This window comes from Anomalospiza imberbis, chromosome 4, assembly GCF_031753505.1.
Source record: "Anomalospiza imberbis isolate Cuckoo-Finch-1a 21T00152 chromosome 4, ASM3175350v1, whole genome shotgun sequence".
NCBI lineage: Eukaryota > Metazoa > Chordata > Aves > Passeriformes > Viduidae > Anomalospiza > Anomalospiza imberbis.
Window position 1 is genome coordinate 20,545,116 of NC_089684.1, and position 17,046 is coordinate 20,562,161.

The 17,046-nt window shown below is 39.6% G+C and overlaps 1 protein-coding gene across 4 annotated transcripts in view; it reads left to right on the forward strand.

Annotated features, from left to right (window-relative positions):
* COL25A1 (collagen type XXV alpha 1 chain) overlaps positions 1 to 17,046 on the forward strand; it is a 302,478-nt gene that overhangs the window by 201,762 nt on the left and 83,670 nt on the right. For all 4 annotated transcript variants that reach the window (XM_068187415.1, XM_068187412.1, XM_068187413.1 and 1 more), the window contains 3 exons: positions 7,977 to 8,048; positions 8,931 to 9,038; positions 12,112 to 12,147. In XM_068187415.1, the coding sequence (XP_068043516.1) occupies positions 7,977 to 8,048; positions 8,931 to 9,038; positions 12,112 to 12,147 (216 nt within the window). The remainder of the gene's footprint in view (positions 1 to 7,976; positions 8,049 to 8,930; positions 9,039 to 12,111; positions 12,148 to 17,046) is intronic.

Sequence of the window (17,046 nt, forward strand, 5' to 3'; positions counted from 1 at the left end):
GAGGTTGACCAGGTGACACCTAGCTACAAGAATGGTCAGAAAGAGGATCTGGAGAACTATGGATTTGTCAGCCTGGCCTTAGTGCCAGGAAAAGTTATGGAACAGATCATGTTGAATAAGATCAGGCAGCATGTACAGGACATCCAGGGGATGAAGCCCAGCCAGCATGGATTCAGGAAAAGCAGGTCCTGCTTGGCCAACCTGATCTCCTTTCATGACCAGGTGGCCTGCCTAATGGATGAGGGTGGTGTTCAGTTGGAAGTTGGACTTGATGATCTTGAAGGTATTTTCCAACTTTAGTGACTCTATGATTCTTTGTCTTTTCTCAGTCATCTGTAAATGACATAATAAATATCTTCTGTCCTTTATCTCAGATACATGAGAGATTTCTTGTTTATCAGGGCTAGAAATCATTAGCTAGAAGCTGGTTTTTAAATTGGTTTTGGTCGAGGTGAAATGAGATACCACCCAGAAGCCATACTTAAGTATTTCCATAAAATAATTTTCTACTTTTGGTATGTTTAAATAAATTTTCCTGTTGCCTGGGGTGGCACAGAACTGATAATACCTCTAAAAAAGCAGGAAAGATGAAGTTATAGAAAAGACAGGAACTCAGAAGTTTATTTTATTTTGTTAACCTTTATTGACTTGAAGATTACAAACATTCCTTGAGTCCTGTTAAAACAGGTTCAGATAGAGGTATAATGTTCTTTTCTAGTTAATTTTTTCCTCTGTTTACTTTTAATATATTTGCGACTTATTTGCTGCCTGATCAAGATAAGTCATTGCTTTGCAAGTTCTACTCTTCTATGCTGACAGACTATTGCAAAATTACCTAATATCAACAAAAGTAGTCCTGGAAGCAGTCTATTTACTGAAATAACTAAATACAAATGTCTGTCTATATATAAACATAAGCTCTTTTTAAAATTGAAGTATTGCTTCACTTGTTCTATTATAGACACTTTCATAAACTATGCCTTATTAAAAGGAAATTAAAGGTGTGCAAGCAGTACATTTTGACTAGATTTTTTAAAATAAAATTTTTAAAAAGCCTTCTTTTGATATATGTGCATTAGTATTAGTTAATATATTTCTAGGAACTATATAATAAGTATTTTGAGCCTTTTCCTGCTCCGAGTGACAGTGCATGGGAAACCTGTATTCATGTCCTTAGAATCACCACCTCAGTCATAAATTAGAAAATACTAGTTACTGAATGATGATTAAACCATGACCATTAACTTTTCACCTCCCTTTAAAGCTGTTCTATTTTGTACTATATGGGGGATTTTGGTTGTTGTTTTTTGTTTGGTTTTTTGGGTTTTTTTGGGGTTTTTTGGTGTTTTTTTTTTTAAAGAAAGGAACAGATTTGCTTCACAAAACAAATAATAGTATATAAACTAATCTGATTTCTTGCCTTCCCCAAAAACAAAATTCAGTTTTTTGGAGTGAGGTCAGGTTGACATTGCTAACTGTAATGAATGTAGGTAAATCAGTTACGCTACAGGAAGATTTGTTCCCAAATATTTCATACTGATAATTTTTATCCTCATTCCACTTCCTGTCAAAGCGAAAATGTACAGTATTAGAGTGAAAATATTATATTAATTAAATACAATTTTGCATAATTTAAATTCCATTTAATGCTATGAATTCTTTCTGCTCATGATGATTATTATGTCTAAAAGCATATTTTCTGTTTTGTTGTATGTTGCTTCAAGCATGTAGCAGTCACAGAGTGCTGCTTTAATTTCATACTTCAGCAGTGTGATTACACTCATGGTTGTTTCTTCTGTTGTTAATTGACCTGTTTAAATCAAATTATAGATCAAGTTATAAGCTATATCTAGCTACTGTTTCAAACTGCACTCTTAGTGGGCCACAATAAGAACATTAAAAAAGCATTAGTGATTCTTTCTGTTAACACAACTTTCACTGAAGCAGAATCATTGAGAAAACCACTGGGCATCCGGTTTAATGCCAATTTGTCTGTGAGCAGTTAATTTAATTCCTAAGGCTTTGTTTCCTTATCTTCTAGAAGGCAGTAGGGGTGTTTACCTACTCCATTCCTGGGATTAATTATCTGCACTTGACTGGCATTGGGCTCCCCTGTTGTTGTGGCTCCCCTGTTTTCCATTAAGGCAAAACTAGGGTAACAAATTGGAGCAAGGTAACTTGTTGCTCTGTAACTGTGAGAGGTTAGGAAAGAACTCAGATGATGCTGGCTGCCAGCTTTGTCTAAAGCATTGGGATACTCAGACTTGAGAGTCCGAGTTCACAGGAGTGCCCTTTTGGCTGTCAGTGACTCTCTAGGGCCAAGCTATGCCTTTGATGTTCAGTTCCTGAGGTTCCCTTGGGGAATGCAGAACAGCTGTGACACTCCAGAGAAAGTGCCACATACCTGCTCCCGAGAGGAGGATGTTGTCATTCCTGTCTTAAGAGCTAGGCAGTGAGTGTCTTCGCTCTCCACCAGTTGGTTTGCATCTTGCCCCTTTTTAGTAATGCCAGAGGAATGGTGAGGAAGGAAGTCTCTGTACATCCTGTTCCTTTTTCTACAGCCCTGTGCTGTGGCTGAAAATACATCATGTAGTTGTTGTATCTCAAACTACAGCTGTCACGCAGAAGTGCTGCAGCACTGAACATTTGAATTAGACAAATTTGATTGAAAACAACTCTTAAAAAATTAATCCAGTCCTAATAAATATCAGAGAGGAAGCTTGAGCCACTTACCTGCATCACATAACTGCAGCAGGTAAAAAAATTGAAAATAAACATAAGCCGGGAGAGAAGATTTTTGTTTTGAGGACCAACTTGGTTATGGGCCAGCCCATCTTGCAGTTAACTGGATGCCTACCACCACTTTCAGTGAGAGTAACAGGTTTGCCTTCAGGAAGGATATTTTATGGAGGTCAGATGTGTGATTGCTCATCAGAACACCTAAATGAGTTATGCAGAAAATACATTTTGCCTCACTGAAAATTAATCTAATAATAGGACAAAAGTAGAGAAGTGTTGGCTTTGTCCAGTTTTATTCAGTTTGAATGCAGTGTCAGGTGGATTTCACAGAGGTCATTATAGGAAAGAATGCTTTTACAGTCATCTGTTTATGCTAGATCTTAAACACTGCATTTTTACTATTTTTTTACAAAGTCTGGATCATTATACAATGTATTTAAATCAGAACTCTGCTGAACATTCACCTAAGTAAAAAGAAATTTCTGGATTCTTGTCCTGTTGTGGTGTACTGTTTTTGTTAGCAGATTTGCTGCTGAGAAAGCAGCAGTTATGATAAAAGGGATTATATAAGAGAGCTCCTGCTGAGAGTCCATGGCACTGTACAGGGTGATACCAAACACTGTATTCCCCAGGGCAGGTACAATAATTAGCTGCAGGACTGGCACGTAGTCTGAGGGATTAATTAGATCTGGAGGTGGTGTTGGAGAGAGGCAGAGCAGCCATAAAGAGTGTCAGGATCACTCTGGCCTGAAGCCTGTGTGATTTGATGTGAAATAGCAGCAGCTGGCTGTAACCTTAGGAAGTGCAAGAGAACAGCAGGTGGTAATTCCTGTCTCATTTACCATGTCTTCACAGGAACAGGCAAGCTTGTGCAGCTTGGGTTTATTGGCAGGTCAGAAGGAAAATCCTAGAGAGGACTCTGACATTTACTATACTGAGCAAATGCAGTAGTCAAACTGGAGTGTATGCAGCACTGTGTAAAACCAGTAACACCGCTGCTTAATGTTATCATACTTGCCTCTGACAAGGTTATGATGACCTTACAATATTGACCTCGTGTGGACCAATGGACAAAGCTGAGAGTACTGTGAAAAATCTAGGACAGCTAGTGGGAATTACATCCTGTGATGAATGTAACAGCAGAACTATTTCATCCAAGTTAAAAAAAAAAACAGATGGGGGAATGTTACGATGTTCCAGCATCCCTGGGTTTTCTCAGTAGCCATTGTATGGGGCAGGTAGACTTTACCTGCACTTTCAGGTGGGTAATGTTGTCCCATGGCTGCTGGCCTCCATCAGGCATCGTGTTTTGCTTGGCATTGGGCAAAAATGGCAGTGAGGCATGCAGCAACTGTGCTAATTTGGAAATTGTAACCGGCTAGCATTTCAGAGTGAGCTTGAGTAGCTGTCAGCAGAGGAATTTAGTAGACCAGTGGTCGCTGTTGATGACTGTGGTGTTTTGTATTCTGTTAGGGCCTCCCAGGGTGTAGGACAAGAACCCTTCCTATGTGCAGTTCAAGAATCAAACCAAATAAAGAGAAAATTGAGTAACTTTGAATCCATCGTTGAGAACAGCTTTTGATAGGGAAAAAAATAAAACAGATCCAGGGGATATTTGTGGCTATATTTATAGCAGAGTGACAGGAAAGGAAGAGAACTCATTTTGTGGGAAGGATAGCTCTTTTTATGCCTTTTTAGAAGCCCATTGTGTGCCAGCATTATCTTTCATGGATGCCAGAGGGTGCAAATGCCTTCTAAAGCCTCCCACACAGGCAAAAACTATGGACCTATTGTAGAGCCTTTGCTGGGTTCCATTTAGTATTCCCATGTTTCTGGCTCTCTCCAAAGATACGTGTTACTCATGGGGAGATGATCCAGGTCCAAACTGGCATTGCACGTGTCTGACTGTTAGGTCTGAGATTATGACCACTTTGGGCAAAGGAAGGAAAGCTTTGTCCTGCTTGGGAACAAGCTGGAAGAAGTAACTAAGCTGCAGATGAAAGAATGGGATGGACCCTTTTCTCATGTGTTGTTCATGTAGGCAGAACACTGCGGTACTGACAGTTAATCTTGAACTTTCCTGTGTAACGGTGGGAAGCTTTGGGAATCCTGGGATTGGACTGTGAAGTGCTGAATGTAAATGGTTCTGTGTACAGCTACACAAATCTTTCCCAAGATTTCCATTTCTTCTCAAGGAAAAAGAAAATCTATCATGACAAACCACTATATATTCCGAATAAGTGCCTTTCTTAATTAATTCTCAGTTCTCCTTCATGTTGAAGGTGATATAAATCAAACTTAAGATGAGTTTAAAACATCAAATTGCAAATATGCTAATTTAGAGGTAACTGAAAGTTACTGTGCTGTAATTCTAAAGGCTGATCAGTCAAAATGAAGTTGATTAAAATTTTTCTGTTTATCTATTTTTTCAATAAATGTCATTTATTGCTTGCTATTCAGATTTTACTTCTCATGTAGGTTTCATGTTTGTGCTCATTTCCATTACATGGGTATTGTAGTTTTATCTAGAGGAGAAATGGATCATGTGCACAGCAGGGCTAATGAGTCACAGATGTAAAGATTCTGACACATTACTATCTAATAACTTCTTTAACTTATATTCCATAATAAGATAAATGAAAACTTGATACATCTGTTTCCTAAATGATGTATCATTCCAGTCTTACCAGTGTCTCAGGAGTGAGTCCCTTTATATGTTGTGAGTTTTAGCCTTTTTTGGTTTTGTTTTCTGTTTATTTGTTTCTAAAGTGGAGATTTCAGGTCACTGAGCAATGTGGTTAGCCACACTGCGGTTCATCCCACTGAAGTGGGAAAGCTGCATTTAGCCATTGGCTTTATAGGATCAACTTACAGGGTCTCAGCTTCATGTCATGGATGTAGAGCAGGAATAAAAATGCTAAATGCATCTCCAAGATGCTACTGAAGAACATGTATGCATCAAAAAGTAACTGCCTTTTTTATAAAGACTGGTGCAGTCTTTGTGATCCACAGGCTCTCTGGTGAGATGAACAGAACAAGTATTTGCCACATTAAAAGAATCTGCTGTAGCTGAGAGACCTGGCAGGCTGCTCTGGCCTGTTGGTGCTCCCCAGCAGGCCAGTTGGGCTTTGAAGAGCTCATGTGCTACAGCAACATGGGCTGCACCAGCCGAGCCTTCACACAGGACTCCTCAGAAGAGCCCTTGCCTGGCAGCAAGAGCCAGGCACAGCCTTCCCTTTAGGAGGTGCTAAGCTGGCATGGTACAGCTGTTTGCTCCAGGAGGAGCCCCCAGAGGGGCTGTGCTGCCAACTCTACCTCATAAAGGTGGTCTGTGGGCATGTAGGGAGCTTAGAGCTCCCTGGATTTATTTCATTTAATGTTCCTCAGCCTAATGTCTCTCTGCCATTGAGCAAGCCTCTGCTTCTGACAATGTGCTATGCTAAAGGCAAGGAGAGGATTTAGGGATTTCCTCTGCTTTATGAATTCACTGCTCAACTGCATAAGGTTTTGGCCTTATTGGAAGGTTTAATTCACACCCTACAAGGCAGCTTAAGAAAGGTGTTAAACTGAGAGCAGAATTCACCCCCTTATATTATGACAGCAGGCCACAATCACCGCGCTCTTCCCTTTTTGTGCCAGTACAGTACAAGTTAGGCACATTTTGGTAGAGTAGACTATGATAAACCATATGTGGCATACAGCAACTGAGGGGGTAGAAGTTAATGTGGAAATATTGCTATGTATGTCTTGAAAACTTTGACCATGGCCATCATGGACTACCCAAGATCTAGCAGTAGATTTATGTTCAGTGTTCAGAGTTGTATGTGTGCTACCAATTTATGTGCTGAATGTCATATGTTAAACAGAATGTGAGGAGCAGGATATTAATTATGCAAAGCTCTTCAGCGTATACTGTCATTGCTGTCAGCTTCTGCAGCAATCCAGAGTCAAGGCTTTCTACATAGATCTTGAAGTGCTGTAGTACATTTCAATTGAAAATGGCTCAACCATTTCAACCATTATCTGCTGGCTGATAGTCTTAACAATTTTCAAATGATCATAACAATTATAATTTTAAGGAAAGACACCTTCATGGAATTGCTCCTTCTAAAATCTCTTGATATTTTCATTGTGAAGTATCAACTTGCATCTGCAGCGCAGTGCAGACCTAACTGTTTCCCATATGACAGAGAGGCCATTTCCTGTCTGTCAGCAGTGTGGGGTGTACTAAATGTAGTGTTTGTTCGTTTTGTCTGTTAGTAAATTGTCTCTGTGATGTTTGTGTTGTGCTGTTCTCGTACCATGTTATGCTGTGTCCCTAGGGTCTGCCAGGCTTCCCCACAGTTGCTGCTCTGCACAGTAATCAGATCCTCACCGTCAAGGTTTGTGGCTGACACGTATCAGTTCAGTCAGGTCTCTCTGTATCAGCATAAAAGTGCACATGAAAAATTGTTTTTAGCATGGAATACCAGTGAATTCTTATGGTGGATCTAAGCCAACCCTCACTGTCTTTGCATTGATCTAAGTACTCCTGATGCAGAGCATGGAATCGAATCTATAACTGTGTACCTCTGGAAATGCCTACATTCCCCATGGTCTTGGTCAGTATTTTATTTTCAGATGAGTTTTTTTTTCTGTAGTTCTGCTTCCTTGAGGCATAAATGAGTGTGGAAAATGTCAGTGAACTCCATCCTTGTTACACGTAGAGTCAGATATTTGTGTTAGATATCAGAGGTTTAATCTGTACATCCAGATTTTTTCAAAGTGGATTTGCAAATTAAGCAGGAAGCAATCTGGAACTTCAGACCTTATAAAAATAACACCATTCTTCATGGCACACTATGCTGGTTAGAAAATCTGACTGAAAGTTGAACTGGTGCTTTGTCTCTAGAAGCTTTGCTGAAAGAACAACATATAAAAATACTGATTTTTAGAGCCTGGGTAATGAAAAAACTAATACACATGCAGAATTCTCATGCAAAATCTGGGGAGAAAGCAGTTATGCATTTAAGTCACTGTATATGATTTAAATCATAGCAGTATGTCCTGTACAGTAGAGGTAATCTTTTTCCAAAATAAAATGCACAGTTTCTTTCAGGCAGAAGCACCAGTTCATATTATAATAGCTATTACAAATCTAATGAATATGTCTTTATTTCTTTCTCGGGCCTTCTGATGTCTATTCTTCAATTCTCTCATCTCTGATCTTCAACCTTTGACCTCACCTGCCTGATCAGATGGTGTTTCCTAAAATCAATCATGGGTTTCTCTCTGCTGATCAGCAGCTCATTAAACGCCGCCTCATTAAGGTAGTGCTTCATCTTACTGGAGTCTGGTTCTTCTTTACATTCAGTTTACTCCTTGCTGTACCTTTTTGTCAGATGCCTTCTTATAGTAGGTTGTTCACTTGAAAATGCTTTGAAATGAAGCAACTGTTAATGGTATTAACAGTTAAAAGATTATGGGTGGCTTTGCTAAGTGAGCCATGTTTGAGATGCCAGCAGCTTTTTCCAGCGGTTTGCAGTGATGTGCTGGAAATAACTAAAGCACCGTTTTGGAGTGTCTTTCCTTTTTTAGAGGGGAAGGTAATATGTTTTGACAACTCTCTTGAAAATTGACTTTTACAAATTAATAGGTAAAAACTAAGAGAGTTAGCTAATTGTCACTATAAAACAGCCTCCCAAAACAGATGGAAAATTATGTACAACTCCATCAAGAAGCAGTTATTTTCCATGCTCAATTTTGAAATCTATCCATGTATCATTCATGAGCTTGGAAAATTGCTGTGCAAATCTGTATATTCTCAGATGCGACTTTTCTTTTTCGCCTCAGCTTTGTTGTGATTATGCAAATCATGAAGCAAACAGATGCTTATCAAAAACAGTCACTTGCTCTGGAGAACTAGATGAGTAAAATATTTCAAGACCATCCTAAATTTTGGCATATGTGCTGTGGTAAAACAGGCAGTTTAGAATCTGAACCACCTGCTCTGTGGCTGATTGCAGCAGACCGATACAAACTGTTGGTCTTCAAGGCAAAGTGCTGTTTCTGCCATAAGCAGTGAAGAAGCCACTGTCCAGTTCATGGCAGCTTCTTCCAGCCTGTCTTGCACTCTTTATGGGTGAATTGATCTGTTTTTATGTGGTTGATGCCTCTAAGGCAAATTTGTGATGAGTTTTTTATTGGTTTAGGGGGACCAAGGACAAGCTGGACCCCCTGGACCTCCAGGGCCACCAGGACCCAGAGGTCCCCCAGGAGATACCGGCAAAGATGGTCCTCGTGGGATGCCTGGCTTAACGGTGAGTTACTCTGTTGCTACTTTGGGGTGCACATTTCTCTCAAGTGTATGCCTGTGGAGTGTCAAAGACATTTTCTGAGGTAAGATTGGCAGGTAAGACACGCGGAAGCTGAACCACAGGCAGGTTTCAAGGTGTACCTGAAGTCCCACACACACAGAACAAGTGTATAGCAGGGCCAGAAGTAACATCTGGGTTCCTTGCCTCCCACCCCTGGCAGTTTCCCTACACTTTCTAAGGTTTCTCAGTTACTCAGTGATGTTTAATAGCTGTGTGAGGAAAGTCTGCCCCTTTCCACGAGTAATAAATGTTTCTATTCAGCCTTCAAGATAAAACTGAATTTGAGGCCTCATAGCATGGATGGGCTTGGCTTCTCACTTCTTAATGGTTTAACCTCAAAAGTCATGGAATAAAGTAATAAACTGCTAAAGCTGCCCAGGGTATGGTGAAGTTTGGAGTTAGATTCTGCCATCTTTAAACAAGAACAGTACCATTTTCTTTGGCTCAGTACCCATGCTTCATTAGGACAAGGAGCAGAATCCAGTACATTGTGTATTGTTTGTTTTAGGCACAGGATGAATCCCACACTTTTTAAACAAATGCCTTAAATGCATGACTTTTTAGAAAAGTATGTGCTTGATTTTAGTTTCATGTTTTGTGGCCTTCTTAATTTTTATTCCTTTGAAAGAATTATCTCTCTTTTCACTATGAATGGCACTGTGTTATCAGTGTGGAAATGGAATCACAGGCAGGAGAAAGACATGAAAAATGAACTGGCACATGTACAGATGCACACACACACACACATTCACATCCATGAAAGGTGAGGATTGTAGCCAGGAAGACGCATGGGGAACCAGCAAGGTGAGGACCAGCACTGGAAACAGAAGCTGGTTTCTTGAAGAAAAAGCATCACTTGTTACATGGGGCCAGGACAGCATAAATTTTTTCTGCAGGGCCTTTTTAGCTAAAACTGAGAAAGAAAATACTTACACTCCTGTTCTAACCCTATTCAGGTATTAATTGTCTAAATGTAATATAGCATGATAATAGTGAAATGCTGCTAAAATTTCCTGTGAAAATCCAGCAAAGCTGGCTGGTTGATACATGTAGGACTCTAGAGCTGCTGCTGCTGTTATTGTTTTGGCTTGGCTTTTTTGCCACTCCTGCCCTCATAAGTTCTAGCTCAAGGTTATGAAATGACATTAGAAGTCTGTAGCTCTCAAGATGATTTACTTTGGCAACCTTCTCATTTCTTGTTAGTCCTGTGGCACATCAAGCTCCGGGCCTCTTCTACGTCTCAATTGTGTTCTTTTATTGTGGTGAAATGGACTGTGGTCAGCAGAGTTGGTGCTGGTTTGATCTAGTAAGGGCAAGACTGAAGCCAGAATCCATTTCTGACTGCTGCAATAACGTTTTAAGAATTCACATACATAGATGGGGCTGGCAGAATCAGCTGGCCTTGCTAGTTACAGTGTGTTGATTTTTGCTTTTTAGCAAAGGGATCATTAATGTTTCTCATAACAGGAAAGTCATGCATTTCATGCAATGAGGTCATTTCATTTCATAATAGTTCTGTAGTGATTTTGACTTTAGATGGCAAGAGAGAGTTTCTTTTTATAGTTTTTAAGCTGTGGCTATCTTAAGCCCTATAACATTATGGAAAATCAGTTCATAATACTTCTTTAGAATCAGATACAAACAAGCACTCAGGTAAAAACCATCCAGTTTACTGCCCCTCACTACTGTTCTGTACCCTCAGGTTAATGTTCCTGATCCTCAGAGGGCTTGTTGCTCCATGGCTGTGTGATACACACTCAAATAGGGGAGCTGTAAAGGGAGAACTTAGCTGAGAGGGAAGGACAGCTTTGTCTTTGAGGTAAAGACTTGTGTGGACCTTTGAGCTCATGAGCTGAAAACAGCAGCTGCACTGTGCTATGAGCTGTGGCGTTGCAGCCTCACACAGCTCTAGGAGGATGTCCTTAGAGTGACCCATGACCATTAGGCAGACATTGCTTCTTTTGCAGGGTTAGACAAGCAAGGCTTCTCTTCCAGCCTGTCCTTCTCAAGCAAGAAGGTTTACAGGGGCCACAGCTGTAAGATGGTGTTTTGGGGCAGTGACTGGCCTGAAATGTGTACCTCCATGGCTTCTTGCTCCCAGCTGTCCTTGGTGTGCTTGCAGATGCTGCGTGTTTGCTTCTGAGTGCAATGCACACATACCCAGAGAAGCAGCTCTGATTCTTTTCAGTTGCCAGGAACAACGACATCAGAGCAGTTCTCATCAATTTTATGACAGGCTTTCTTTTATGACAAAGCTGCTAAAGAAAATCCTGCAGCTGTGCTGATACAATAGTGCATGTACTGCCCTGTGCTGAGTCGGGTTGTCAAGGGAGTGATGTATAAAACAGAACACTAAAATGATAGGAGCTCTGGGTTTTTTGGGTGGGTATTTTTAGCCCATGTTATATGTCTGATATGTTTTATTGTATATGTGTTCATATGGGAAGAAAGGGGAGAAGATAAATTCTGACTGTATGTAGACTCATGCCCACAGAAAGAGAATACTTTGGGGAAATGATGGGTTACCATTTTGAAAGCCAGTCCAGGTATTTAACAGCTTAGTAATTATTTCATGGCTTCAAAATACCAATGTTCATGGTTTTATGGAACATGGCAATTGACAACAGTAAGTTCTGCCTGCTGACTGAGGTGATGATACAGACCAATAATCTTGGAATATATAAACTGTGGGATAGAGCACATATGTGAAAATCACCTTTCTCTGTGTCCTTTAGCACAGTGGAATGGAATATTGTTTGGAACCAAGGGACAGAGTCATAACACCAGTATTAACTCTTGACTTGATAACTATATGATTACATGATTGTGAAGTAGTACTTCTTAGGTTATCTGTGATTTGGACTACCAGGTTAAAAAGCAAGAAATTATTATGTTTAATGTGCAGTTAGTTGCCATACCTGCTTAAGAATAAAATGTTTAAGATAATTTATTACTAGATAGAAAACTGGATTCAAGATGTGTTGCTGAAATTATTCACTCCTTTTTTTATTTGAAGGGTGAGCCAGGAAAACCAGGAGAACAAGGCTTGACGGTAAGTATCCTTCTAGTTTTCTAAGAAAGTGTAAGATGACATATAACTTTTAAACTGAGAAATTCCAAAAAGCTTTGTGGCTGTGTATTTCCTGAGCTTCTTATATCACAGGCTATTTGAGGCCTTATTTGTGAAGAAAACACAAGAAAGAAAACATCCTCTGTTTAAATACATGTACCTGTCCCATAAGGCAAACTTTTTTAAGCTTGGAGAAGCATAAGGAAATAAAACAGCTAAGGGCACAGTAAAACAAAAAGAACCAAACCAGTGGTTCCCAGTTCCTGGCCCCCTCTTCACACTGGCTCTGAAGCTGAGTTGTTTCTACCTTGAGACCATTGAGCAGCACAGGAACCATCTACATGTTTTATGGGCAAAATTCAGGCTGTCTCTGTGGCAAGGGCTCTGGACCTTTGCCTGACAGAGCAGTGAAGAGACAGCACTGAAACTCTAAGAAAGCTCTTCTTTTCTGAGGTTTTGGTGGTTTTCCTCTGTGTGTCAAATACTTGTGATCATTTGGAATTAAATTGAAGCTCTATTGGTTGTAAATCAGCTTTAGCCACAGGTTAAGGCATCCTGAGTTTCTGCCTGTCATGTATTCCCAGAATGTTGGAACACGTAGTGCTTCTTCTCCCTTAAGATCTCTCTAAACACGGTCATTTTTATTTTTATGAGAGATAACAGATTGTAGCTTGGGGCATGTGGTTTTGATTCCTGAGTGCTTCTGAGGAGGAGGATTATCAGTAATAATGAGCTCAACAATCACTGCAGATATGATTGCTATCTGAATTTGTGTATATGTAAACAGGTGTGATGATATTTTACCTTGACAAATTGGAAAATATTTTCAATTGACAAAATCCAATATCTTTTCAAAGAAAAAAAATGAAAATTCTGAGACTTGGAACTACCTGCTGTGATCAGGTAGTTGAAGTCCTTTACTTTTTCATTTTGCAGTAATGGTTTATTAATTTTAAAATCAAAGCCTCCCAAAGGTACTACCTCATATTTTAACATGCTTTTGGGGTCTTTTTTATTCTGTTCTTTTGGTTTCTGAGTGCCTGTGAACAATAAATACAATAGCTAGGAAGGGATCTCTTTTGGTTTGTTTTTTTGGATTTGGAATATTCTCTAATTTGACCTCAGGACAGAACTCATTTGCATGCAAAAGTGTCTTTCTATTCAAGGCCAGATCTGCAGAGTCACAGGATCCTTGAGGGCTTTTAATCCATCTCCTTTTAAGTCCCCATGTTCAGAGCATTCCCACTACTCTAACGAAACCATCTGTGTGTAAGAACCAATGCTTCTACTATGTTTCTCTAAATGCAGATATGTTTAGATAGCAAGAAATGGTGTTTAAAAATCAAATCAGCAAGCTTAAGTTTGAGAAAGATCCCAGATTACATGAATTTCCAGCTCCAAATGTCTACTTCAAAAGTCAGTCTGACAGTTTAAATGTTAGGTTATATATAGATCAAATAAAGAGCATCAGAGTATCAGGGAGTAATTAGTTTCTTTTTATTATTCTTGGTGCTTCTGACATACTCTTTATACCAGTGCAGATTTGCAGACTTCTCTTCCCTGTGGAAAATGTTACAATTATTCAGGGATTGTTCAGCTGTTTCTGACAACTTCCATCATGCATTTAATGTATTTCCATATTGGAAATTCAGATACTGCTCCAGGAATAGCTGATTTCCCAACAGGTATGTTACAAGATTGCATTGCTGGAAAAAATAGTGTATTATGTGGTGAGGAGCACAGGCTTTTTCCTGCCAAAGTTTCTTTTTGTGCATTTTTCACATATTACCTTATCAAAGTAAAGGAAAATGGAGGTCTCTGCCCAGAGGAGCTTCTACAATGTTTCTGTAGGAATTCTTTTGTAAGGAATTGCCTTTGTTTCACACCAAGAGTCTCCAGTCTGAGTTAGCTTCCTGTTTTTTGTCTTGATGAAAATGAAACTTGGAATTCAATGAGTTCCAAAAAGTACTACCAGTCCTGGTCTGTCTCTCTGTGGTTTCCTACTTTCCCACCTGTCCAAGGCCCTTTCCATTAAGAAGCAATACTATGGCATATATTCTCATTCTTCCTCCAAGATAGAGGTGGGATGCTGCCAAGAAGAGCACTAAATGCTGGAAGAGATGACCTGGTGACATGCTGAAGGTTGGGTGACATGCTGAAAGTTGTGGAAGATGAAGGCTATTTATGGGGTATAGGATCACACTGTCTGAGGCTTTAAATCCCATGGTACTGTTCAAGTTAAGGATAGCAGCAAGCCTGACCTCTGGATTATAATAATGGGGACAGAACATTTTTCTCTTTCAAAAGTATTTTTACACCTGTATTTGGTAGCATGCCTTGGTATTTCTAGATGAATGTACATGGTATTGGTAGAGCTGGCAATTTTAATATGAGCCTGTGAACCAACAATGGCATAGCTTGAAATTACTTTGTTTTCTGTTTTCTCACAAAAAAGGGTAACAAATTTCTTGAAGTGTACACATTATGGAAACAGAAATAGGTAACAGTGGTTTCCAGCTTGTTCCTCAGCATGCCACAAGCCTGTGACGCACACTGAGTAATGATTGACTTACTGTATGAATCAATACTTACAGGTAACCAGGGCAACCAGGAAGCCTCAGCTGAAATGCAAAGAGTAGATTTATTTCATCACCTCTCTGACAACACCGGGCAGCTGAGACACACAGAGACACAGCTCCATTAGACTCAGTTTATCCTAGTGAAAAGAGACACACAGGGGTACAGGCTCAGCTCATCCTAGTGCACAGCAGGGGTGGGGTGGAGCTGCTGCTGGCTCCAGTATATCAAAGATTTTTTGCAGGAGCAGTTTATCACAAGGCTGTGCTTCTATGATCACTCCTTCTCCCAGCAGAAAGAAGTCTCAAGCATGTCTATGACAGTGTGTTATCTCCACACAGGAATTCTGCTTCTCAAAACAGGCAGAGGATGAACAACCGTAGACATTATAACTTGAGTTACCCCACACCAAAATTCTTAGTGTTCCCAGCTGCCATTATAACTTGAGTTACCCCACACCAAAATTCTTAGTGTTCCCAGCTGCAAGGTCACTTTGAGTGAAATTATTTCTTCCTTAACAAATCTTGTGGGTTTAACCCTTTCCTCCAAACATCTGCAACAATGTGTACCTTGATTTACAGAAAGTTGAAATTATTTTAATGCATTTGGAATTCTGAGAATGTTCACCTTCTTCTTTCAGTGAAACAGGAAATCCAGTGACTCTAGTGAAAAGATGGCAATTTGCTACAACCGAGAATCTGCTGCTGTGTTTTTCTTAGTATTTAATGAAGTTCTGTGTTAATAAATAAAAAAGAAAATAATGTTTCAGGGTGATATTTTGAGGGAGGGCAGTAATAACTTTTCTCCCTCTCAGTCAGGAGAGTTTTGCTTGTACCCTATACAGGGAATGACAGTCTTTGAGTTCTCTGGCATGAATTCTGCTTTGGTTCAAGAGAGTTCGTTTTCAAGAAAGGAATGACCTTTCTTTTTCCCTATTTCTGTTGTTAAAAAAATGTGTAGGTTATGGCATAGTGGTGGGGCAGTCTCTCATTCTCTGTTAAAAATCATTCCAGGTTGTCTAAGTGCCAGCATGCTTCTTTTGCTGGTCTGTCCTTGCAGTTGAGATGTTTGGGAGAACTCTTTGCAAACGTTTTTTGACTCTGTATGTTGCTGTGTCAAGAAGAATATGTTTCCTCTTTGAGCCAAGAAAATTTCAGTTTCTTTTTACGTGAGATGGAGGTTTAGGTTATAAAGATGTGACTGCATGCCTCTTTAATGTTAGAAGAGAATGAAAGAATGACTTGTAGTTGAAATTTGTGTCTGGTTTCCATGACATTTGAAGGCCCTGCAGATGTACTTTCTTCAAGAGTTGAAGGTATCATTCCTCTGTGCAGAAAGGATTAAGAGAATTCAGGGGGAGGCCAAGCAGTGGGGTGACCAAAGGGATTACGTTTTGAAATATTATGTGGCACTAGAAAAATGTATGCTACTCAAGAGAGAAGGCCAGTAGTTTCCGTAGCTTTTCAACCTTTTCAGTTAAAGCTGTGTCCTGCCTCTCATAATTCATCCTGCTTTCCCTGCCATTTGTCTGCAATTCTTGTTGATAAGGACTCTTAAGTACAATGCAGGAGTTTTTCCATCTAATTTTCTCATTTTCAGAGTGAATAATGGATGGATTTGTGATTCTTTTCTACCCAAGAGTTAGGATTTCTGGTTGCAGAGTATTCATGAGAAGGTGGAGTCAGTGATGGAAAATGTTAAAGGCTGACACTGGCAGATGGACATGTTCAGAGTCATAAACTGCAGTGGGATAGAAGGTGTGCATGGGATGGTTTTGTTCCTAATTTCCATTTAGGAGATTTTTTGTGCTTTTATGTGTAAAGTGTACACATACTTCATGTTAATAAAAATCTGGAATATTAAAATATGCTATGTTTTCAACTCCTTTTTTAAGAAGTAAATTTAAGCATGTTTAGTGTACAACCACATTTGTTAGTGAAAGAAAACCTCAGTGTATTATTTTCTTCCCCAAAATGGGCCTTAAAGACATATAAGTAATTTTGCATATGTTTTACGTGAACAGAACACAATAACCAGCGAACTCAGGTAAAGGTGCCTCTTTGCAAAATAAATCTATACTATGATTATTAACCCAAATGCAAAATCCTGTTGCTTTAAGATCCATTGTTTTCCAGACTAGTACTTTTGTGTTTGTACAGACTTGCTGGGCATCTGTTCAAGAAAGTAAAATGTGATGTTATTGCTTTCACTGGTTATTCAGAAAAAGGAGGATGTTCTTCCAAAGGATATAGCCATATTTGTGAAAGACAGTAGAAAAGTGTAACCTTGCCGTTAAGTCTGTAG